Below are 26,251 nucleotides of genomic sequence, written 5' to 3'. Positions count from 1 at the left end.
TTTTCTCAGTATCAATCCTTACTTTAAAATCGAAGTCTGTTTCTGTGAAATTCTTGTGCAGTGCGGAAGACAGGTACTGAACTGTTGTAACTATGATACTGCAGTCAAAAAAAGAAAAAAAGAAAAGAGAAAACATTTGAATCTGGAGTATAAATCATATCACAGTGGTTTGTGGTGCTGATTTTACTATACATACAGAGACAGGCATTCTTAGTTTTTACTGCTAGATTTGCACAGAAGTCACTTATTCTCTGTGTTTCAATCAACAGCTTGTATTAAGTAATATAAAATTAAGAATCTTTATCATTATTGTAATTTGGGGGATTTATATAGAAGCTTTTATAATTCTATTTTGTATGTATCCTGTATACAAATGACATCTATTTTGTATGGCTGAGCTATATTACCTACAGTGAAATGAAAGAATACACCCATCTTTCTCCTACTTTAACAGAAATATTTTTTCCAAAGAGCAGCAACTCAAAAAGCTTGAACTGTTTTAATTCTTGGCTATATTATGGTCCTTTATCTGGCACATGCTTCAACTCAATATATTTGTGAGTATTTTTCCAATTCTCCCCGCCCCCCCAGGCTCCCTTCACCCCCTTTTTGAAGGTGGCTAAATACACTTCAAGGAAAAGCAATCAAGCCATGTGATAAATTCAGGAATTAATAAATAGCATGTAGGATAAGGCTACAATAGCATTAAAAAATCCAGCATCTCTCTCATTCACATGCAAGCAATACTTTCAGTAACACTGCTAAATACACGTATCTTAGCCTAAGAGTTTATAACAGAATAGTACCAAAGGGAACTAGGTAACTTAGAGCATCTGAGGTAACTACTCTTTTATGTAGATTCTTATTTTCTTACAGAACTTCATTTAATTTGAGAGCTTGAAATACTGAAATCCACTTCCTTGACTTCTCATTAGCTCTGTGAACATGCAGAGCATACAGCTCAGCAGCTGGCCAGCCCGTCTTCCTGTAATGGGAACCCTTCCAGTTCTCAGCCAGTGCTAATTCTACAGCTAGTTTATCTAATGAAACAAGAAACTAGTAAATAATTCAAGCCACCATTTGTTCATCATGCTGCTACCACTCCAAACAGCGTAGTACTTAACTCATCAGAAACAAAATTAGATAAAATTAAGCATTAAAATGGCCAATGACAACATTATTGAGAAATAACTATTTGTAATGTATTTGGTAACCTTGCTGGGGTCTGACCCTCCTTTTCTAACTTTGAGTCCTTCTTCTCTGTAGGTTAAGGAGTGTTGTTTATGGGAAAAGACAGACATTTAAAGTAGTCATTTACAGAGAAAGGGAGACGAGAAGCCTGACTTAATAGCAACTTATTGTGGGTACCTGCTCCCTGCCATGTGTTATGAGATCTGCTGTGCCACTCTTACCCTCAGTGCAGCTACTTCAGCTTTGAGGTTAGACCTATAATTCCTGACACCTGTGCATACTGGTAGAGTATAAGAAACAGAATGATAACAGAAGTCCAAATTTGATATGGATTGTTAAAACAAATGAAGAATTAGGATGAGTACTGCAGAGTTCCTGCCTTGATCACCAAATTTCAGTCAGATCAAACACTGCAGCACAGGTTTAAGTGTCCAGCTGAGGAGAAAAAAATTGGATATAGAATGTTAAAAGTTTATACCTGCTTCTCTACTTACTTGCTGGTGAGCAACCTCATCACCATCCAGTCTCGAGGAAAGACACTCATTTTCATCAGGTTCCGAAATACACAAAAAATCTTCAGGAGGAACTCCTATTGCAAGGAAAAAAAAAAAAAAGAAAAAAAGCATTAGCAGCTGAAGATTAATTTGTGTTCCTGATTACAAGCACTTCTTAAGCTAAGAGCGCGCTCCCCTTGAGCTTTGTGTCACCAGGACATTCATCTGAAAATATGATAACAACAAATACTTGGATATTGTTCTATTTTGTTTGCATCTAATATGTACTGACTGGGTTGTAGCTGTCTTTTAAATCTTCTACAGTGAGATGAAAAACTTCCTTATGTGCATAATGTATATGACTTTCCATACCATCATCCAGAGTTCCGGTGTCAATTTGCAGCTATTTTCAAACAGGTTGGAATCACAGCTATTTATTTGGTTTATGCATTCAAATAATGACAGCATCTGTCCAAATTTCTTTGCACTTATGTCACAAATTTGACAAAAAAGCACACACACAAACTCAGTAGAACTCCTACGTGTCCTTTTTAAAATAGCAACATAAAACCTCATTTCTGACAGACAGCAGAAAAGATCTCTCAAACATATTCCACTGAACATTTGCTTTCCAAAAATTCCCCAAACCTGAAAACATTTCTGATTTTTGACTACCTGCACTTCTACATCTATGAAGAACAGTGAGGATGAAAGGTGACTAGTCAGCATTGCAAATTATGATTTGTTGTTTCACTTTTCTTCTACACAAAATTAAGACAGCATAGAAAGTGGTAGTACTAGATTTATTCAAAACTGTTCTACCTTTGTGCCTTAATTCTGATGGGCTGGGGGGAAAATAAGTATCTTGGTGTAACTTAGCCAAGAGCAAAGGATCAGAAGCTCCTTGACTTTTGGCCTCATTTTGGCCTAAATGTAATATAGGTAAGCGAACGTAGTGCTTTCCTATTCAAGAAAAAGTACTGGAAATATTATTACAGCAATATTTAAAGGGATAGGTAATGTATTTTATTAGATCAACTGATAGACCGATAGTTGGAAAAAAGTTGGGGATAATATCTTCAGCTTCTGTCATACTGCTGAACACATCCTTAGATTGTCAGAGATACAACTGTATTCATTCTTATGAGCATAAAGATAAATTTTACTTTAACAACACATTTTTCACTGTTATGAAATACGAACTATAGTTTAGATAGCTTTTAAAAATATTTAATGAGAATGAATATGAGTTAATATACCAAATCATTTTCCTAGAAGCAACTGTCTGAAAGGTATTAATCTCAAGTAACTATCAATCTGAGATGCATTGAACCCTGCAACCTACAGGTGAGAATTCCATCATCCCAAATTTACTTCCCCAATTTATTCAGCCTCCCTGCATGTGCATGAAACACCTAGAAGCCAAAGCCTATTCAGACTTCTCCGTCTCATTTGTTAAGGCAACTTAAGTTCCTGCCACATTACACTCTTCTCATTGTCCCTATTTTATCAAGTATCATACTAATCAAAAGCATGTTATATAAAATCTTGTCTTTATTTACAAAATTATTTTGCCTCTTTAATAGACTGTTGTCTGAGATACTCCTCTTTCCTATGAAAGCTGAGATAAAAAGTCAGTTTCTGCTGTTTTGAGATGTGCCATTTCAAAATGACGGTGACAAAAAAAAAAAAGCCAACAGAGAGGTCTGTTGGTCCCTTACCAGCCATCGTCTGTTCACGGATAGCCATAATTCAAGTTAATGTTTGCAAATTTAGGAGGGTTCGGCAAGAGAATTAGTAAGATTACTGCTTACCCAAGAAAGATTTCATCTGCTAGAGATATTTGTATCCCAAAAAAGGCTTGAAACACTGCTCTGGCATAAAATGAATTTCAACACTTTGTAAGTAAACATTAATGTGTATTTCACATCTGGTAATATACTATAGTACAACTGACTACATTCATGCGATTAAAAAACTTGCTCCTCTATGTTCTACATTGTACAACAATGATAAGCTTCTATGGCTGATAATACCCATCTTTGGTTTTTATTTGCTCTTGTTTATCAAGATAGTTCAGTGTCAATTATTAAATGCTCTTATAACGTAGCAACTATTACCATAAGAAGGAAAGAAAGGTCTATAAAAGTAGAGTGCCAATGAATGGGAACAATTAGCAGAGCAAGTAATGCTGGAGGGATTCCCCTCTTCTCTCTCATCCGGAGTGAAGGACCCTACACACAAGATGTTCTGTTGTACCTTTAGTTCATCCTTGCTTTGGAAGTTGTCCAGTAAGTGCTGGAAATGAGTGTCTGACATCTGACGGAGCAAAGATAAAAGACAGGACACATATTCTCCCTGTTGACAAGATAAGAAATTATTTAGTTCAGACAATCTGAAATTTCATAAATATAAAACTCAACCTAGGGTAAGGTATAAAGGGAGGGGTCTGAAATGGCCCCAATGCCTATGAAAGGAAAGCTGACATGCACAGAAATTAAAAATACTGCATTAACAGTTAACAGTTCTTGAATTACTGTTAATATACAGGAATACACCTTTTACAGGCTCTCCCACAGATGCCATTTTTAAAAGACTTAGCAAGTGTTGTAGTCTAAACAAAAATAATTTGTAATTACTATTACAGACATTAACGAATCTCCCTCCAAGCATGCAGTTTTTGACAGTCACCTTCTCGGTTACTTTATACTCAATATACTATGCTAACAAAGGTGGGACTGTTGCTCATGCAGACATACCAGGAATATTTTAAACTAATTGGCTGATATACTGAAAACAGTATAGCGATAACAGCATGGGATCAGTATGGGCTACGAAAGGTGTCTGGAATCTTGTAAATATTTGGCTGATTAGTGTTCACCAAATTACATGCCGTCATAGCTACAATATTAATAGTATTCCATTAAGATACTCTGAACATAGCTTGGGTAAGCCTACATGAGCTACAATTACATTTCTGGCCTGCAAAGCATATGCACCCTAACCAGTTACCACAGTATCCCAAAATGTTTTCCAAAGATGGGCTCCCCCATTCTACACATCTGAAAGTAAAGCACAGAGAAGTTAAGCAATTTGTCCAAGATAATAAGCGTGGCAGTGGCAAGAAGGTAAGGAGTATGTCTTTTGTCTGCCAATCCTTTGCAAAACATACAAACTACTTTCTAATCAGTATCTAAAAAGATTACACACATCACTGTGCTGTAAAATACACATTCAGGAACAAATATGATGGGTTTTTATAACTGTGACTTTCCCTTCCATTTTTATTTTTTAAAATTGGCTCAAGCACCAACACAGAAGCTTTGACATATGTTGTTCCAATAAACTTCATAGGGATGAACTTCATTGGGAAAAATAGTGTGCTCTTGTATGTGAGGTGGTATGTGATAAATAATGGTAAGTCAAATGGCAGAAGTAAAAGGAAGCTGAGATGTTACTGGACATTTTAAGAACTATGAAATGCCTTGTTCTTTATTAGGATTCTACCATTTATTAGTTCCTTTGAGCTACCATAGAAAGACACCATCTTTTCATTTATGTGAAAAGTGTACCTTAGTGTACACTTGTCCCCCCAGCATCTCTAAGGTTTCAGCCTTTTGATAAAAAAAAAAAAAAAAAGCAAGTGTAAAAAAAAAAAGGATGTCCTGGACAACACCATAACATAATACATAGTGGAAAAGCTGCATTAGAGACTCTCCTAAGCAAAAATAGACCAGAATAGGATAGTATAGAAAGGGTAACGAATACAGAAGATGAAAGCAGATCAGTAATTTTGTTCCTTTTCTCTTGTTGCACTAAGGAAAAAATTTCTTCCCATAGGCTTAAGCTGACAGCCTAGACGAAGTGGTGGCTTTTCCCTCTTCTCCCACCAAGCTCAACAGCTCGCTTGACTTAGGTTCTGCTAATTTCTTTTTCAAAAGCACGTTGTGTTTCATTTGCATGAAATAATCAGTGAACCTGAACAGAAGATCTCCAGGGTGTTAAGGGACTTGTCCATTGGAAATTGTGGTGTTCTCAGACTTAGGAATCAGAGCCTGATGCTCATATTGCCCTTGGCAATTCCTATTTAGGGGTGAAGCCCTAGGCAGCTACCCAGTTAGCATGTCTCAAGTTCTAAACACTAATTCTTAATCACAGCTGCAAAGGCAAACAAGAAAATAACCTGGAAATCCACAAAAGCTTCTTTTAGCCCTACTGTTTCCTGCAGACCTCACTACCACACAGAGGAAGGAATGGATCTGTGGCTTATTAAGGAAAAGAGACAAAGCCCTGGGCATTCATGCAGGAGAGATGATAATGAGGTGCAGGTGGTGGTGAGGGACTGAACCAAAGGTTAAAGAAGCAGGAAATAGAAACTGATTGTTAGTTACTAACAGTGATTTCTGCTGTGCACTGCGGGCAACGCTGCCCTCTTACCGCCTCCTGAGACTGCGATTTACTCATGATTGTAAGCAGAGTTTGTAAAAGCACATCCAGGAGGCTTTCCACCATCATCTCAACCTCCTCCACGACATCTCCCTCCTATAGTAAGTGGTGAGCAAACAGACAGTTAGAAACTGGAGAGAATGGCATTGGCAGAGAATTCTGTTCAGTCAGCCATACCACAATCACTTATTTTGGTAGAAGCCTCTATAATGGAGGTTCAAAGAAGTACAATCAAATTCATCACGGATACCAGATACTGTTATGATGCCAGTGTGTGTTACCTCCTCCCCCTCTGATAGAAACATTCAGGGTCACAGCCGTAAGGTAAAACTATAATCAAAGGCCTGCATGCACTCTAGAATAAAATGGGATCAAAATATGTTCAATAGCCTTTATTCTATGGCAGCATTAACATAGCTTATTACCATGGTACCTTTCATTTCATTCCCTTCACACAAAGCCTTAATTTGTTATTGAGAAAGCTCGTTGGTATGATTTATAGTTAGCATTATGAGCTTCCTCCTTTAGAGTCAGGTGGGGAAACTTCACCACCCTGTTTGTGAGCATCGTTTTAAATGATCAAGTTACCATTTGGATCAGAGTTTTACGATCATCAAAGCTGGGTATTTAAACTCAGCAGCAATTTCTAATTTGTATGTGTGATTTCATTGATTGGATAATTTCAGAGTATTCATTTAACATGAATCATAAAGTGCTAGTTACTGTCTCTTGCAGAACTACCAGTCCTAGAGCTGTGTAGGGTTCTGAACTCCATTGACATCTAAGTTCTGGGCTTGGATGAAGAAAATTAAACAGTGTCAAACCTGGTATATGCATATCCTTTTTCCCCTCCTAACAGCAAGAACACTGTGTAACCAGAATGCTCTGAGTCACACGTACAAAAGCAGACCCTCATTTCAGATGTTCTCCTGCTGACAGAAAATTAGCAGAATTTCATTTTTAAAAGGATCTTTGAAAAACCTGTATTAACCTATAGAAATCCCTCAGCCGTCATTTTACTGAGTCAGTGATGGAATTAAAAAGTGAAGCAGCAGATTACCAAAGAGCTGGTCTTGATTATGGAGAAAATACTACTGAGAATCCCAGAGCAGATGAGTAGCTCCTTCTGCTGTCGTAGGTGAAGGTGAATGTGGTGAAGCACCACAGGTAGCAGGATACGCCGGGACTCTGAAAGAAGGAAAATAATATCACAGTTCTTCTGAAAGAAGCTTGAACTTCAACCATCCCCATCAGCAGCCTTTTGGTATCCAAATTAGCCTATTGATAAACAGCATATTTGATTAATTGGTGCAAATTCTACTATCGCAGCACAACACACTTCCAAGAACTATACATAATGAATTAACGGTACTTCTAGTTTCAGAAGTTCATAAATGAAGTATACATGATGTTTTCAATATTGATTCAGCTTGGAAATAACAGTTGTGAACTGATACTTGCTGATGTTGATTTCATTTTCAGCTCTGTTGTCACAGCTAATAGGGCTCCTCCAATATATGCCTCTTGGAAACTGGCTAATTCTTCTTATTTAGCTGGCTTACAAACCTTAACCTTATTAAAGGAGGAAGAGCAGGGAGCAGCTCCAGAAGACAGTAGCCAAAACAGGAAAAAAGGAGGAAAAAGAGTGGGACGTCAGGAAGCTGACTGATAGGAGAGATGGAAGGAAAACAAGTCATCACCATACAGGAGACAAGAAAAAGAGAATATATCTGCTTTTAATTACACAGCCAGAAGAGTAGGCAGGGTTGGCAGGCAAAAGACGACCTTGGCAACTACATTCATTTTCCTAGGGGCAAATAACACGTGAGAGATTGTTGACCTGGGAATTGAGTACAGAGTGCACTAACTTCTGTTCCTCACTACAGGGAAGATAAACCCTATGGTATTTTTACCTTCCTCTGTTATCTTCATAACTTCTTTTGTTTGGACCTTTACATATGAAATAGACTCCGTCTTTAACCCTTATTCATTCAATGCATCTTAAACAATTACTAATATGTAGAGCTATACAAGTATTGTCATGTAAAGATTAAATATATTTTTTTTAAACAAACGTGTTGAGTTTCTGATGCAATTGTCTCCCTGTTTCTTTCTCAGACAATAAGCTTGCTGGAAAGTAGGTTAATCCTCCTATCCATGTCTTTGAAACTACAGTAATAAGCAATACAAAAGTAATATAAAGTATCAAGTGAGATTTGGCAGTTTTAATAATTGCCTTGATTTGTTAACATAATTTTATCAGCCTTTAGTAGCTACAATTTATCCATGATGAATTTATTAACATTTTCTAACATAGGGAAACTTACATATATTCACTGTGTGTGTGCTGTAACAACAATGCCACCTAGATAGATAATTACCAAGATTATTTATTTAAGCTTGCAATAAAGCAACTGCAAAATAAATGTAATGTGTTCTTATTCTTAGTTAACAGCAAAACTTAGACTCATACCACAGTCTTACCTGAGAAAGAGAACAGGCGGCTGTCAACAGTGCGCGCAATGGATTGTAGCTTAACAACATCCATTGATTGCCCAATGTGCACTGTACTGGGCATGCTGCCCAGAGTACCCCTCACAAACTCTGCTACTTCCTGCACAGTGAACATCTGCAACAGCTCATCAAAGATAGCGGGGAAGGAGTTCAGCAAAGCAGCCTGTAAAAACCAAATGAAGAATGTGAAAACTTTGAATTCTGTAACTGCAACTAAAGGCAGTGAAATAGAAACAACAGTAAAACTGAATTAAGGGTCTGGAAAAAGCTCCTACATAGTGCACTATGGCTAGCATTAATGTTTTGCAATACCTAAAGTTTGTAGTGACCAAATCACAAGATGCCTACAAAAATCAAGCACTGTTGCAATACTAAGTCATATATATGGTAAGCTGAGCACAGTTTCTGTAGACCTGCAAAAGGCTGTATTTTAGGACATGGTTTATAAAACAGAAAAAATAAGGTACAGAAGGACAAAAAATAGCCCGTTTGCATCAATTTACTTTTTTCAATAACTGTAAAAATGGCTTCTGGTTATAGAATTCAGTACTGATTTTTTTGTACTGAGGAACTGCATAAGAGAGTTAGAACTCTAAAAAATATTCCCAATAACATGTTGACAGACCCTTAACCATAGCATAATTGTCATGTGATATTACATCACAATCCCCTGCAACAGGGATAGGATGCAATTTCATGTGAAAGAAGCATCACATCATGCAAGTAAGTGTGCACGTGACTCTTGCAATAGTGGATATTTCCAGTAACCTGGAGCTATCCAGTAAGCTGGAGTGCAGAAACAATATCACCACAACACAAATCAAACTCTTCATCTTGTTTCACACTTCAATTAATTTCTTCATAACTATAAAATTCCATGCATCTCCTATTCTCAAGTTCCACGGACTTGGTGTCATACCTAACAACTGCCACTCACCTCCAAAGCTTAAAATTCTTCTCTTCCTTTACATCCTACCCAAGCTCTATCCCTATCTCCTTCCTTACAACTACTTAAACTCCCTGATGGTTGCTTTCTTGAACTGTTATACTGTTTTTTACAAAATCATAGAATTATCTAGGTTGGAGAAGACCTTCAAGATCACCAAGTCCAACCATCAACCTGACCTACTGAGTCCCATCACTAAACCATGTCCCTTAGTGCCATGTCTACATGTCTCCTAAATACCTCCAGGGATGGGGACTCCACCACTGCCCTGTGCAGCCCATTCCAGTGCTTGATCACCCTCTCTGTAAAAAAATTCCTCCTAAACAGAGCATTTTGATTCAGCATTCTTACTTTCACCTATCTCGGCCACAGTGTCACCACTGGGCATGCTTCTCACCTTTTTCCCCTCACTTGTCTGAAGCTGTCCATACAAACCACGCTGCCTTCCTGTAGAAGTTCACATTTAGTCAAATTGGTTGCTGATTTCTGTTTAGCTTAGCCCTACCCAAGACCTACCATTTTGCTTCTGTGAGGAAAAAGTGATCTTGCGGAACAGATTTGTTTTCTCACTCCATAAACATTACTGTACATTTCCCATGCTGGTTGTAACACTTGGAATGCCTCTCCTAATCCCATACAATATATGGCTTCCTTCTTTGCCAAGTCTTTCCTCTAAGTATCTTTTCCTTCAAACAACTGTGACACCTATTTAATAGTCTTTCAGCAAAATATAAGTTATTTTTATAACTAACTTAGCAAACACTGAAGAGCTCATTAAATTATTCTGAATATAAATTTACCTCTTTCTTCTTCGTGCTTGTTATCTCTCTCAACATCTTGTCTTGTTACAATCAATTCAGATTACACAAAAACCCACATAGCCTCCTGGGTGTTGTCACCTATTTGTTGCTACATACATACAATGTACTAACAAAATAAACAAATATGAATCATTTAAATAGTTCATGGTACTATTGGAAGGCTATAACAGCTGCAAATCCATTCATCATCTTTATCTTTGAGATAATGCAAGTGAAATTACAATACTGGCCCAACAAATCCTCACGGTTTTCCTAAACTTATTTCTATTACTATGAGGCAGGAGGATTTCTATGGTGATTTAGGACATCCAGTAGCAATCTAAGGATATGCATGGAAACTTTTCAGGAAGCTCTGGAGCCATCTTGAGGTACAGTTATATTGTTTTATCAGTTCCTTGAAAGGTCCTTTTCTGTACAACACCCGAAAATATTCTGGAGCATTACTCTTGTCAAACTAATTGCCTGGAAGTAAGGACATAAACAGTTTTCATCTCATTGCTGAGAAGAACTGTACCAACATCTTTTTAATAGCCTGGATAAGAGGACAAGTGCGAAGAAAATTATGTTTACTAAGGCCTCAAGCATTTCTGTAGATATTTAAGAATTGTCCAGCTTTCAGGAACTAGTACACAATTTCCTTGGTCTGCCTGAACAATTTGATTTATGTAATCAGTACTCTATTTTCAAAGTGCTGATGCCCTAAGTTGTTCCATTAATGACAGAAACATTCCACATTTCCTGGTTTTAAAGTACCAGCCACTTAAACATTAAATTCCAGTTTATATGGAGGAAAAGATGGATTGGGGTAGGGGAAAAGGATTCACTGGGAACATCCATGATGAAATACTTGTGCAGTTTTGGGGATCATTACTTACAGAATTAAATGACGGCCTTGAAGTACCACCACATTTTTGTGGGGCACATGTCCCAGCTCCGCTCACCTGACCTCCAGGCTGAGAGGCCTATGGGGCAATTGGGATCAAGGGGCAAGATAGTGGCACGGGGGAAACAAAATAGTAAACTTTTCAAAGGTTAAACAAGGACAGGCTTCCCAAATTACAAGTCTAGAGCAAAGATAGCAAGAAAGACCACAGTGAAAGAAAAAAAAAGACAGAAAAAGGGAAAATAACCCCTTCCTCAAATCTAGTCTCTCTCTGTACTGGTGATCACCAGAAATAAAAACCAAACAAACCCTAAACATCCTGCATTCACAAAATGCTGTTCCCACTCACTGTCACTTTGCTTGAAAGAATCTGTGCTCTGACTTCTCATGTTTTTGTCATTTTATTATACCAGCTAATGGGTGATTAAATAAAAGATTAGAGAAGCTCTTCTCAAATCTTTCAGAGCACCTTCTTAAGAAAGAGATCACACTGCTGGCAGCTTCCCTAACCCCTGGAGTTGTTCTGTTTTGTTGTGACATTCACAGTAACTGCTGCTTTGCCAAATTACAGTAGGTGTTCAAAACGTCTGTACATAGTAAATTAGTAATTACAAATCACCTTCATATTACCAGGATGTTCTAGGTGGTCCATCTTTGAGATTCTCTGAGCTGAGGCATACACATAATATTTGATATTACTATTAAAAATTTTGAACACAGGAGTATGTAATTTAGTACAGTGATCTTTCAAATATGAATTAAAACACTGCAACATTCTTACTCACTTTGAGTAGTACCTGAAGGGCACATGATGTCTCAGTGAAGGCATCTGGGCCATATTCAAAATAACGTATTAGTTGTGAGCATAGGTATCACAATATGCTTGCAGTCAGACTGCATATCATTCTAACTAATTTTAGACTGCTGGAATTAAGTTTTTCTGATTGTGAGCACATCAGCTGAACTTCTCTACAGCGATGTCTCTACAACCTTGATTACTGACTTGACCTACTACAATTAAAGATTTAAAATTTCTTTACGATAACTCTAAGACATACAAGAGACTTGGCAATACAGTTTACTTTTGTGAGGAGCAGAAACTGTATTCCTGCGTGACTACTAATTTTTCTCTTGAGACTCCACAGTTCAGTTCACCTGGATCTGAAGTGGTGCTCTCTTATAAGACTATGTTGTTTTTCAATATCATCAGCTTGTTAAAGGAAGAAAACACTACTAACCTGCACTTAACTGGCACATGCCCATATACTACCTGTGCAGAAAACAGCTGTCTTCTGGTTTGCCAGTTAAAGTACAGAAAATAGCAAACCTGTGTGAAGATGAGTGTCTCAGAGCTCCTGCTGTCCAAGCTGAGCACAAATCTGATGGACTGGAAAAGCTCCTGGATGCTGGTGCGGAACTGTTCCTCCTCCATTCCGCAAGTAGCTCTGGAGTAAAGGATCCGAGATTGGACAATGAACTTGAAAAGATATTCCAAGGCCTTAGGGAGCAGGAAAGGAAGGAAATTAAGGTAGAGAGAAAGAAAAATAAAGGAACTTTAAAGAGAACCAGGAAAGATTTTAGGTGCATAATTAATAACAAAATTCTTAAGCTTTAGAAAAGAGAAAGAAAAACAGGTTTTGTAAGTTACATAATTCAGTTAAGGAAGAGCTACTCATAGGCAAGCATTCCTTCCCAACCTATAACCTTTGCTACTGGTGTGTTCCACTAGCAAAAAATAACAAGTATGTATTTAATTCAAGTAGATAAATTCAATTTACATAATCTGAGAAAAATCTTGGTAAAGATACAAGATTTATAGTTTTCTCATGATGTGGCATGACAACTGTGTCTGAAGAACCTATTTGCCTGTTTTCATTCAAATTTTATCTTTAATTACTTGAGTTTGCTAATCTGGATTAAGGTAAGTGGACTGTCAGTGAAATGGAAGAAGTGTTACCCGGAAAAAGAAGTATCTACTTTTCAGTATTAACCCAACAGCAAGGTCTGCCTTTATTTCTGGCAGCTACAGGTACAAACAGAAGTAAATATAGATGCAGAAATAAAAGACAAGGGTGACATGTGAAGTTCTCTGGCAGCCCACAAAAATAGCAAGCAGCAGTTGTGCTACAGTAAGTGGGTATCCTTTTAATTGCAGCTGGAATAAGTTAAGGAGTCTTTCTTTTATCGTCACACATGAAACTTGGAGAGCACACAGTAGAGGCAGAATCATCTGCACAGAAGATGGCATTTAACACTGTTATACATGTGACAGACACTGCAGTCTAAAGGGCTGGCAAAGTGCATCTGTAGTAGAAAAAAATTTGCTCTATGACTTGTCTCGATTAAGTCTGAATTCACAACCTAAACATCTTCAACTAAAATTTTTTAACTGGCATTATTTAGTACTCCATTTATTTGGCAGCCACGTCAAGTAAGAAAGAGATCTTTTTTGATGCAGCCTTTAACAAGCTTGCCAATCTATCAAAAGTCCTCAGAGATGCTATGATGGCATATTTAATATTCCACACAGGAAGAATGCCTTTTTCATCATTTGGTGCACACAAGTGTCAACACTGAAATGTATTAAACATCAGTGACAGTTAGACTTCACTCCTTTCCTTAGTGCTCAATGTAATATACCATTAAGAGAGCATTAAGACATGATATATAGGCTGATATCCTTATGATATCACGTGCTTAGGATGATAGCACAGGAAACAAACAGGCTGGAGTTCCAGTAATCAGAGTTTATGCAGAAACATTAGTACTATTACACTGTATTGACTAAAAAGTATTCTTGTCTGCATTTTTGTTCAAAGCTGAAAGTAATTCTAACAACAAAGTTTGCCCTCATTTAATTTTTGCATCCATACGATAGTTCTCTTTGAACCACCACACTATAATGTACAAATATGCACTGTTATGTTCTAAGCTTTACAATGCTACAGATTTAAGGACAGAGAACATTAGTGTTGAAATTCCTTGTGAACCCATCACAGATTTCAAAATCCCACTGATAATTACAGCCTTTTTTTTTTTTTTTTTTTTTTTTTTTTTTTTTTTGAATGACAGCAACCTTGGTAACCCGGCAGTACACTGTCATCCTTCTCTAGTAAAACATCTTCCTGTTTAGCTTCCTTACACCAAAGGACTTTACTGGGTAATAGCACCCTGTATTTCTGGATAGTTGTCAGACAAAGGTCAGTTGGTTCACAATGGCCCACTCTTTAAGGTAAGTACCTCTGCTGCTAATGCCAAATACACCAAGTCAAGCGCTGTCAAGTTTTACCAGCTTGGTATAGGCAACCCAAATTCTTACATGAAAACTCATGGCTTTAACATGAAGATTATGTTTTACAGTGAATCATATGTCTGAGAATCCGTAATTCTCTGTTGGAAGCAGAATGACAGGCTTTCAGCAACACTACGTCCTTAGCACAGACACCAAACTGCTGCCTAGAATGAAAGACAATAAACTGAAGAGTTCACTGTGTTCACAGACACGTGGCTGAGATGATAAAAACACAAACCAAGCCCTGTTAGCACAAACCAGCACATGGAATAACTTTGCATCTTACTACTAACAAAATCACAGACATGACACATATAGACCCTTAAAGATGTAGAAGTGCACTGAAAAGAAACAAGCCCTCTATTATATCAGGATGATATAAAAACGGAGATGCTAAAGGAAAATCAGTAATAAATTAAAATAACTTTCTTAAAAAATGCAGTCACGCAACAGGTAAACACACATCAATCACTTGTGACCAGCAGCCTGAGGACTCAAGAAAAACTGAAATAGACAAATAGCATCATAACCTCACTTCAACTCAACTAAATAATCTCTAACTTTTACCAGTGATACTCCAGGAGAGAAAAGAAATGGAGAAAGAAATGTGCTTATAGCTAACACATCTCACAGACCTTCCACTTACTAAGGAGTAACCTTCCTTTCTTCTGAGTGACTGTCCATGTGCATGTTCACTCTGTGAATACAGAAGCAGCACAGCTCAACTTGCACAGATTACCTGGTGCTCGGCTGCAATGTCCCAGGACAACTAAAACCGAAGACCACTCTGACAAATGCAGCATCAGTTAGAAGCTTCTAGGATGACACAGGCGAAACAGTAGATAAATTTCTGCAGGTCTAGTGGATAAATATATTCTTTAGAGACACCACAAGTATCACTTGAGCCTTCAGGAACTACACTCAGACAATATTTGATGGTTTTACTGTAGCATATTCATACATCCAGTGGACAGTCTTGGGGACAGTACAGTTGCACACCTGGACTCATCTATAGATATGAAGTGTCTGTTCAATTTGAACAAAAGGCAAACTGTACTTGATGTTCAGAGTATGAACAGATGAATCAATCTTGTACAGATCTGCTTTAGGAAAAAGCGTAGTTTAATTTCCTAACTCAAGAAACCTAAACGTTACTTCAGAAAATAAACTGGAGTTACGTAGAACAGGTAACCTTATCATATGCACAGTATACATAAAGAGGATTACTAGTTCTGGAAGTCTGAAGCTCTTTCACCATCCTAACCAAAGTGAATAAAAGTAATCTTCAAAAAACACCTTCATAAAAATACAAGGAAATAAATATGTAGACAAAAGTCTCAAAGGACAACCCCAAACAAGACACCAACATCCAGGCAAAATCCCAGTGAGAAACTAGAATATCAGCTGAAGAAAGATGCTCTGGTTTTGTTGGCCTTTAAGCAATCTCAGTGGAGCTTGTGAGAAAAACATGAACACAAGAACATCCTTCTTATGAGTAAACAAGAGGATGTTTGCAAGCTGCTTCTGCACCGTAATAAAATACAGGCAGTAGTCTATGCGACCATCTACTTCACCATTCAAGAGCAGCTAGCAAACTCCTTCGTGCTACTGGCAATGTTTTCTTCCAGAGAACAGCATACTTGCTTCAAGTGCAAGAAGCAGGTACTCTGCATTAGTGAGATAAAAAAAAAAAGTGCAGAGATTCAAGTGAAGGTATCAATTTGAGTCTTGTGAGAGCAGATAAGAGACCTAAAGCAAAGTTTAAGGTATCAACAATAAAAGAAGGAACAAGTCCCACAAACAGACTGCAGGGTTTATATATATTTATAACAATTATAGTTACCTCAGCAATTTCTAGTATTCTTAGAAAAAGAGACTGTAGAAAATGTAAATCACCAATGAGATAATTATTTCTGAATGAGGGAATTAAGAATAAGTCCAGAGACAGATTGGTCTTAAAAGCAACGGACTGGCATTTCTTTTTGAAATTCAGGGTGAAGAAAACAATTTGGAGGAGTTCCCAGTCTCAAAAGGCAGGCTGAGAATATAATTTCATATCTCTCATCTCCCTGGCTAGTATGGCTCAGAAAATACGTGTTTTCAAGAAATCACCTGGGAAGTATAACATTGCTTCAGTCTTTTCCAAAGACAGAACTTTTTCTTATCACTAATTCATTTAAAGCCAAACAATAATGGTATATTTCAGCTCCAGAACACTAATGGGACTTCCTGAGGAAAAAAAAAAAGTCTTGCTTTTTTAGTGGGTTCCTTGATTTAGGCAAAGACCACCTGTGATTATACTACCAGAAGATGTATGATGTTGAAAGAGCACCTCCTGGAGATATTTCACTAGTTTTGCCATGACTAGTAGGGAAAGTACAACTGTCCGCGGAGCTAATCCATTAAGACATTGTTACAGAACTCCCCATGTAGGCACAGGCAGGGGTATCTGGATGCAGCTTTCATGGAGTTTGTTATGGGCCATAAACAAGGAACAAGATGCTCTGTGTTCTGGCAAAGCTAGAGAAGTCCTTGCATTACTGTTCCTCAAGGTTTCATAGAAGTTTCTGAGAAAAAGTCTTGAGGGGGGGAAGCCAGTTTAGAAATAGTCTAGAAATGCCGAAGTCTGAATCAGAATGCTATGAGATATCTGCATATGTCCCACGAATGTATATGGGGAGTCAAGAGCCAAAAAAGAGACTGCAGAGATACTGCAAAACCTGCTTTAGGGTACTACATTTAACAGCTAACTGAGGGGAAAACAAAGAGAAAGCTATCCTGTTCCATGAGTTGAAGAGACGCTAATGCAAGGAGCATAGTGAAGACACCGAAGACCACAGAAATTCCCAGCAACAGAATATACTACAAGTAATGACAAACTAGCAGTGATAATGGTTTTGGTACAAACTTGTTCCAAATGCCTGAAATAAAATTTAGAAAGAAAGGGCATTGATCACTTGGCTATAGTGGGAGAAGATGAATATCTTCATTTGGGCCTCGAAGATAGACTTGGAAAGGCAACTGCATACTTTAAGATACAACAGCAGCTTCAATGGTAGAGGTTAGGTCTGCAGAATCTCTGGTTGTGATTGTAATTCCTGTGCTTGGAAAGACTTGGGCTGTCCGATCTTCAAACTGACCCTGCTCACTTATGGGACTGCTACTGTCTAGGCAAACACCTGAGATTCCCAGTAAGCAAAGAGCTGCCTTGGAATCCTTGAAATAATTTACTTTGTATTCTAACAGTATGTTGAATAACTGAGCTTCTGAAAGACATCCTAACATTCACAGTCGCAATCACTGAAGAGAACTACTATGAGGTTCAAGACATGCTCACCACATAGGAACAATATCATACATCTGTATCTGCTGCATTGCATAACACACTGATAAGTAGTTTGGGGGGACGGGGGGAGGAGAAGTGAGAACATCCTAGCAGCCAGTCCGTTTAGGGATCTGCCTCTCACCTCACAATTTTAATAGGTTTATTTGTAATCCAAAAAAAATGAAAGATAAGGGTGGAAACTAACAGAATGAGAAATTTGAGAGTTCCAACAGAATTTCTTGAGAAGACATCTTTGGCCCCTGAATCTGTAAAGTATTGCAATACAGTAGTTTCTAAATACATGAATATCTACAAAAGACAAAGTAAATACTGGTATAACACCCTTGTAATAGCAGTGATGCCAGATCATTCCAATGAAACAATCAATTATTCTCAAAAAATAAAAATTACTTCCTCAAAAATATTGACTGAATTAGACCAAAGGAGGCAATATAAAGTACAAAAATATCACAAGAAGGAAGAAAAAGAAATGAAAATCTGAAATATGTGCCAAGACCCAAGCATAAAGACATTCACAAGAAACAACCTCTAACTTTCCCATGTGGTCATCAGAAGAAGTTATAGGAATAGCTTATGTGTGTGGTGCACTTCAGCTGTGATATGCTTCACCTATTTGTACTGACATGAAAAAGAGAAAAAGAAAGTGCAAATCTCTGCCACTGCTGCTAGTTTTAAAAATGCCCAGACTCACATGTTTGGACATAAACCTGCTGCTCACAGTAAGAAGGTACAGATGGACAATCACTCAAAGAAAAACCTCTTCCTGAAATTTTTGAATCATGTATTCATATAGTTAACAAAGTATCTTTTTTACAATTACATATAGTAAAACTAATACACTATTTATTCTCTTAATTCTCTGTAATTAGCACCAAAAATATTCCCTATGTTTCACATAGTAATAGAATGCTGTGCATTCCTGCAAGATCAGGATTTTTGGGCCCCTCGCTACAGGAAGGACATGGAGGTGCTCGAGCGAGTCCAGAGAAGGGCGACCAAGCTGGTGAGGGGTCTGGAGAACAAGTCTTACGAGGAGCGGCTGAGGGAGCTGGGCTTGTTCAGCCTGGAGAAGAGGAGGCTCAGGGGCGACCTTATCGCTCTCTATAGTTACCTTAAAGGAGGCTGTAGTGAGGTGGGGATTGGTCTGCTCTCCCACGTGCCTGGTGACAGGACGAGGGGGAATGGGCGAAAGTTGCGACAGGGGAGTTTTAGGTTGGATGTTAGGAAGTACTTCTTTATCGAAAGGGTTATTAAGCATTGGAACGGGCTGCCCAGGGAGGTGGTGGAGTCACCATCCCTGGAGGTCTTTAAAAGACGTTTAGATGTAGAGCTTAGCGATATGGTTTAGTGGAGTGCTTAGTGTTAGGTCGGAGGTTGGACTCGATGATCTTGAGGTCTCTTCCAACCTAGAAATCTGTGTCTGTGTCTGTGTCTGTATCATACTCTCATCACAGAACCATGATTCAGGTCTTGTGCAGTAACTGGTAGAATTTCCATCCAGTTAAAGGCTCATTTATCTGCTTCTTAAAACACTCCAGAACTTCAACCAGTGAAAAAATGAAACTGTGGCACAGCCAGAAATAAAAAGCTTATCTTTGATCCACAGCACCTCTGTCTAATACATTTGAAATAACTGTTTCTTGAAGTGCAAGGCAGAGACCACATATGTATGACTGGTGCGTATATATTCCACGTAAGTTCCACTTAAGTCCTCCATAAGGCTTTAAAAGGAGTTAAGACAACATAGTTCTTCCATTTTATTTTTGCTTAAGAGTGAATCTCCCTCTAACATTAAAATTTTGGAAAAAAAAAAGTAAATTGGTTTAGCGCTTAAGAAATCAGTGCCAGACTACCCTCAATTTTATATGCAGCTTCCCCAACTCTTTTGGAGTCACAGATGGAACAGACACACAAATTCTTGTATTAAATACATACTCTCATTGCTTCCTGGATGTGATCTTGACGTACAAGCTCAGCTGAACGGTCCATGTACCACTTCAAACATCGGATCAGTTCTCTGAAAATAACAAACAGTGAAAAGTCAGCACCATTTTTAAATTAGTCAGGCAGCAAATATTTTGGTTTCAGGGGGAAATCTATAAAAGAAATTCTCATTTTAGTCCATTCCAAAGATCAGCTATAGCTGTCCTCCTGATTGAATTTACACAACATACTCATTTATCTAAATTTCAAAACCAGAAAATAATTTCTTCTCTGTAATTGACTTAGACCATGAGATGCACTAAGGGAACATTAAAAAGATGTTATTAAAAAGAGCTATATTGCTTGCCTTTATCAAAGCTAAAATCAAAACATTTTTATTTTCTGTTAAGAAATTTCAGATTTCCTCTAAGCAAGCAGTCTTTAGAAACTAAGATCACAAAGAAAATGTGTTCATATATTTTCCTAAGCGCACAGTACCATTTGGACTAGTTTAAAGAATTTTGTTGAAAACATTTATTTCAGGCATCGAACTACAAAAATAGTTTGATTTACCTAACAGAAGTGATCATTAACACAAGGCAGAACATGTTTTCAGCCTCTGAACATGACTATGCCTTCTAGTGTTGAACAGTACCTGCAGTTCTTTGCCTGCCATTGACAAAGTATTTTTGATACTTTAAAAAAAATTATACTAAAATGTCAATGCAGTAAAACAATCCAAGCCAATTATAAGCTGTTTTTAAGAGTTTATTGTGACCAAAGATAGAATATTCTCAAATGTACAAAATAAATGGTCCAAAAGAGAGTAAAAATAAACGCTGACTGGTAACTGTTACTGCTTTCCAAATCTGTCTTGTTGTCTGATGGAAAACACAGAAAAGTATACTAGAAAATAAGGCAGAATCTCCGAAGTTACAGTGAAAATTAAGTTTCTGATCTACTGAAATTATACATTTACTCTAATAAAATGGAACACCATCATCTTATGTGAACACCTGCCTACTATGGAAGAGGAAATTACAATTAGTTCTCCAAGCTTTCCTATTTTTCACGCCTTTTCCATGCATCCTATATCTTAATATCCTTCTTGGACAAGAAACGTATGTGCTCTTGTAGCTCATTAGTACAGATTGATAATGAGGTGTTGCTGTGTGACAGTGTCTCTTCATTTAAAAAAGGATGAAAATAGAATTTGCCAGTTCAGAAAGGCAAGATAAAAATTCAGAGTTTGCTCATTCATAGCAACAGGTGACATTGAGCAGCTTTTCTCTGAAACAGTGTTGGAAAAATATTCGTCTGGGTAGTTCTATTTTTAAAAACCACTAACATAAGCGTTATGATTCAGATGGTGACATCACTCAAAGGCTTCTAAATACCATCTCCTGAAGAGATGGATAGACAAAACCTACTTGTAAGCCAGTGCTCCTGCAAAGTGCTTCTGAATGTAAGTGTCCATCACAGGTCGAAAATGAAAATACTTGCTGTCACGCAGTAGATTTATGATGAACACCTGTAAGAGATGAAAAAGTGAACCCACACTGAAAGTAATTGCACAGTCACTAGTGTTCTATAAACAAGCTGCACAAGCTAAGGAACAATGAGATATATTAGTTTCTTTAAACAGTCAATACTTGCGTTACTAGATGTTATTGCTTGCTTCTCCCAAGTGATAGCAAATGCTTCTCTTCTCCTATCTCCAGCTGGCTGATGCTATCCGTACCCTCCTCACCCAGGATTATTATAGATTAACTAATGCTGGATTCAGCTGAATATTTCATATTTAATTGAAGGAAAACAATAGTAACATGCTAATAAGAAAATTAATCACTGACCATAAGATAAAGAAAAGTAACAATTCAGCAGCTTACCAAAGACTGAAAGACCAACAAGCCATACTTTTCTGTGTTGTCATCCAAAACTACAAACAACGTGTCAAGAATATCTTGTAGGAACTAAAATGACATTAATAAACAAAAAGTTTCAAATTCAGTTGTATTCAGAAGAAGGACTTTTTCCCTTGCTTGAATTATGTCATACATGTTGATATCTTTGTAAATCACTTTCCAAGAACAAACCATTTCAGGTTCACCCATGAGAAATGACAGATTTTTTTTGTTTTCTTTAATTAAGAATTTTTTTCTTTACAAGGAATATTTCTAAATGAAAATGATAGAAAAAGAAAGAAGAAATATATACTACACTTAAATATAACTGTGTGTTCCTTTCATTGTGTCTGAGCTGACCAGAAGTGCTGCCTGAGTGGCAAAACAACTTACTTTCATTCTTACATCATTAGTGCATCAGATACTGTTCTTTATCAAATTTACGACCTGGAAGCACATTAAATAGTGCTCCAAATTATGTTTAGTATTGAAAATTTGTGTTATGAATGTAAGTAGGGCCTTTATAACAAGCATTAACTGATCCGAGCTACGTATGGCCAATTGTTTCTCTCATCCATAACACCGAAAGCTGTTAATTCAGTGATTTCTTTCCAGAAGGCACAGTCCTCAGGAAGGATGACTGTGAAGAGGGATGTTGAAGATGAAGTCAACTGCTGCTTCTGTCATCATGATTTTGTAATCTATTGTAAATAGATTATGAGGTGGAAAACCTCATAATTTGTATTAAAAACCTCAAATTACCTCAATTTATAAACCTCAATTTATAAAGTCTCTGAAAGGATAAAATTTCTTTTTGCTGAATTACTACATGCTGTCCTTCATATCCCAATGCCACATGGCAGTCAATTTAGGGAGGGAATCAATTGGTTTTCCCCTTGTAATAATTTAATACATATCTTTTAATGATTTTCTCTATAAAAACAAACACTTGTACTGTCCTGCAAACAAAATGTACAGAACGTGATGTTCTTGAAGAATTTCAAGATACACAGGGTATCTTCCTTGTGTTATTGTTACAAGTGTTATCCTGAAAGTTAAAATTTACATATGGCAACATTCAAATGAGTTACAACAAAGTGGCTTTTACCATAAACTCCTATTCAAGTGATGGGATTTCTATTTGGTTTCTTTTGTTGTTTGCCACTACAAATTATCTCCTTTTATTTCTAGAACAATAAAAACATATTATAGGGAAAGTTCTTAGAACACTTAAAATTATCTGATGGATTGCTGTAAGTGCTTTTGCATCTGGAATTCCTCCCCCCACTCTTTGAGATGATAAAGTTTGGGTCACACATAGGATTACCACGGACAGCAACAATGACTATGAAACAGGGTGAACTTAGCAGATAGGAGATAGTTTACTGATAGGTTAGACGCTTCAGAGAGAAATTGGTGCTCCAGGCAAGAGTTCCGTTTCACAATGCCGGGACAGGAAAGTACATTTGCAAGATGATTCAGTTTTATATTAAAAAAATACCAATTCATACACTCTGAGACTTCCCAGTATGAATCCAAGTACATGAAGAGGTAACACTCAGAATTGCACTGCATATCCGAATTAGCTTGTTAACTCAGATATATCCAAAGATTGTTATTTTGTGTAGTACCTTAACAATTTCCTCGCCACTGACATGTCTCAGTCTTCCTAGGATATCCATCACACGATCTGGGTAAGCTTTCCATTTCAGCAGGGCAAGCAAATCCACTGCAGAACAGAGAGAGACAAAGAGCTAGAATCCATACACAGAGCAAAGAAGGGCAACCCCAGACCCAACTGAGATTCATTACATAACAGTTCTGCTCTTGTAGTTCATGTATCTTGGAAGAACTAAACATAAAAACAAAGAAAGCAAGGAGGAAAACAAGCAGTAAGTCCTATGCTACTAACAAAGAAACAAATGGAGGAATGGTAAAGTTTAAAAAAAAGATGAAATATTGCAGCCTTCCCTATGGTGACTTGACACTAAGTTGCAAACAATTCATTTTTGTCTTCCTATGCCTAAGAACATTACTGTACTTGGTAACCCTGCAAAAGCCTAACGAAACAAACTTTGGATTGTGTATAAGATTGTGTATAAGCATTAGATTTTTTGTTCTTTAATCATTTAATTAAAATTGCCTTTATTTTAACATATTACGTCTTGCACTTATAGAAATGCCTGCCATGTCTCTGCCCTTTGTCAATAACCCTATTTCCTCAGAAAAATGTTTCTGCTTATTTCAATAGTGTTAGTTAAAAAAAAATAAATCACAAAATTGTAGCAAAGCAGTATTTTAGTAAAATAAACAGAGAGACCACAAGAATACACATCTGCCCTGTTGCCATAATGCCTGCTGCCTTAGGCAGTTTGGAAGGATCAGCTACTTACCATTCTGGGTCAATTTGGTAGAAGAAAGCTGTGTGGAGACTGAAAAGGTCTCTTTGGTGCTGCGCTGGAAAATGAGACTGGAAGGGATGTTGGGGCAGCCATTGTAGTCCTCTTTGCAGCAAGGCAACCCCAGGTAGAGTGCATGATTATTAAATGTGCTATTCTCATCACACTGCAGATACAGGAAAGGAAATGGAATTTTACCTGGTTTATTTATTTCATTCCACACACACATACTGATAGCAATTGCCTAACGGTACTTTTATTGATCTTCTGGGTGCATAAAAACAATTCTAAGAAAAAGCTGTGCTTACCACCTTCAGGGCCTGTATATACACAAAAGAGACCCAGCTTTAGAAAGTGTGGTCTCCTAACAACTGACTCTTTAGAACTTTTAGGATCTTCCAGCTGTACAATTTAGTGTTGCTGTCTCAAAATCATTTCTGAGGAAATAAATCAAGGTAAATCAGCCGGAAGAAAGAAACAAAAAGAAAACAAAACCAAAAAAAACCCACCACAAACCCCACAAACCCCACACTAAAAAAACATCCCAAAATCTCTTGCTACAGCATCGTTGAATTGCAGCATTGTAACATGATACACGTGAAGTTTCTGGGCATTACAGCATAATTTCCTAATAAAAACATATAGAGTAATGCCATAAGCTGGTGAAGCTACTGAATGCTCATTAAAACTAGTATGCTTGAATCCAAAATAGACAGGATTAACAGATGATAAATCATCATTACCTCAGGAGAAAAGGTGAGCTGCCCCTATAATAGAAGGATGTATCGATACCCAGTTACATGAGTTGGAATTTATAAAATGTTGAACCTACTTTTAATCTGTTCCTCACATTCTTCTAATGTGGGAAAACAAAACAAAACAAAACAAAACATGATAATGCAGTGATAGTTACTTATTCAAACTAAAGTAGAGATCAGTAGGTAAAAAGGCTGCAGAGAAGATATGGTACCTTATAAACATAAAGTTCATGGATATCATCTGATAAGGTAGTGCCATCATCTCTCATCAATGGAGTGAATGCAAAACCAAAGAGCTTCTTTTCTCCCTTGTCTTTTGCTGTAGCAGGAGATAGAAATAAGGAGTCATATTTGTACATTCTCTGTTCACAAGGTTATTCACTAAATTCTCTGCATTCCTAACAAAAAACATACAGGTTACTTAAGAATCAACATATAACGTACTACCATGTCTAATTCTATGCAAGTTATCAACAAGCCTCAAAACAAGTAATAGAATAACAGAATGGTTTGGGTAGGAAAGGACTTCTGAAGATCATCTAGTGCCAATCCCCCTGCCAAATACAAATATGCCAATCATAGTAAAATATAAAGTGAACATGCTGTAAACAAAACATTCTACAGGAAAACACAGCAAAAGAACAGCAGGGACAGATAACTACAAAATGCCTTGGCCTGCACTGATTTCTCATAATGTTTTGAATATACTGTTTAACAAACGTAGCAAAAGGCTAACTAGTAGTGCACCTTTATGGTATTTTAAGTTAGCACCCTTCTCCTGCTCTCCACAGAGTAACAGCCTCATCTAAGTATAAACTGACAATTGAAAGACCTCAGCCTTTTTACATTTCTTTTGGTTATGTTCTGCACTCACTGGAGCAATGTCTGAACTCAAACCGGAGGTGAGACCCACGAAACCTGTCTATGGGGATGGGCAACTTGATGATTTCCCCCCATCGAGGGCTGTTATTGTGGTAAAGAACAAAAGAGTGGTATGCACTTCTGCTTGGCTCTCCTGAGCCCAGGCTGATGCAGTCCTGGAACAAAAGAACACAATTTAAGATTAAAAAGACATCACATCACTACAGATGAGTCATTTTATTACATGGTGACAACCTTCACATAATTCATATATTCCTGTAGACATAAAGGAAGAGTCAGAAGCAGAAACTCAAACACAATGAAAACTGAAATTTTTGAAGAGATTTTAAAACCATGCTTTGGGTCAAAAGAAAAGGTAGAACACCTATGATAATGGATGAATTACAGTATCTTATTATTTAAGCTCAATTATTATTTAAGCTGTTTTCTATCAAGAACTGGACAGATACAAT

The 26,251-nt window shown here is 37.3% G+C and overlaps 1 protein-coding gene and 1 long non-coding RNA gene across 2 annotated transcripts in view; one reads left to right on the top strand and one right to left on the bottom strand.

Moving 5' to 3' along the window:
• DOCK3 (dedicator of cytokinesis 3) overlaps positions 1-26,251 on the bottom strand; it is a 216,089-nt gene that overhangs the window by 45,245 nt on the left and 144,593 nt on the right. Inside the window, 14 exon segments of the mRNA XM_040568460.1 lie at positions 23-98; positions 1,686-1,780; positions 3,945-4,043; positions 6,081-6,227; positions 7,192-7,319; positions 8,616-8,808; positions 12,623-12,793; positions 19,869-19,950; positions 21,287-21,387; positions 21,746-21,829; positions 23,392-23,489; positions 24,154-24,325; positions 25,130-25,236; positions 25,792-25,954. Of these exon segments, the coding sequence (XP_040424394.1) occupies positions 23-98; positions 1,686-1,780; positions 3,945-4,043; positions 6,081-6,227; positions 7,192-7,319; positions 8,616-8,808; positions 12,623-12,793; positions 19,869-19,950; positions 21,287-21,387; positions 21,746-21,829; positions 23,392-23,489; positions 24,154-24,325; positions 25,130-25,236; positions 25,792-25,954 (1,716 nt within the window).
• Positions 3,950-11,487, top strand: LOC121075337. Its single transcript, XR_005822911.1, has 3 exons — positions 3,950-5,328; positions 10,954-10,960; positions 11,476-11,487. It is a non-coding gene; the product is annotated as an uncharacterized LOC121075337 (long non-coding RNA).

The sequence above is a fragment of the Cygnus olor genome, chromosome 10 (assembly GCF_009769625.2).
Source record: "Cygnus olor isolate bCygOlo1 chromosome 10, bCygOlo1.pri.v2, whole genome shotgun sequence".
Lineage (NCBI taxonomy): Eukaryota > Metazoa > Chordata > Aves > Anseriformes > Anatidae > Cygnus > Cygnus olor.
The sequence above is the reverse complement of the archived record's forward strand: the minus strand, read 5'-3'. Positions and strand labels throughout refer to the sequence as shown.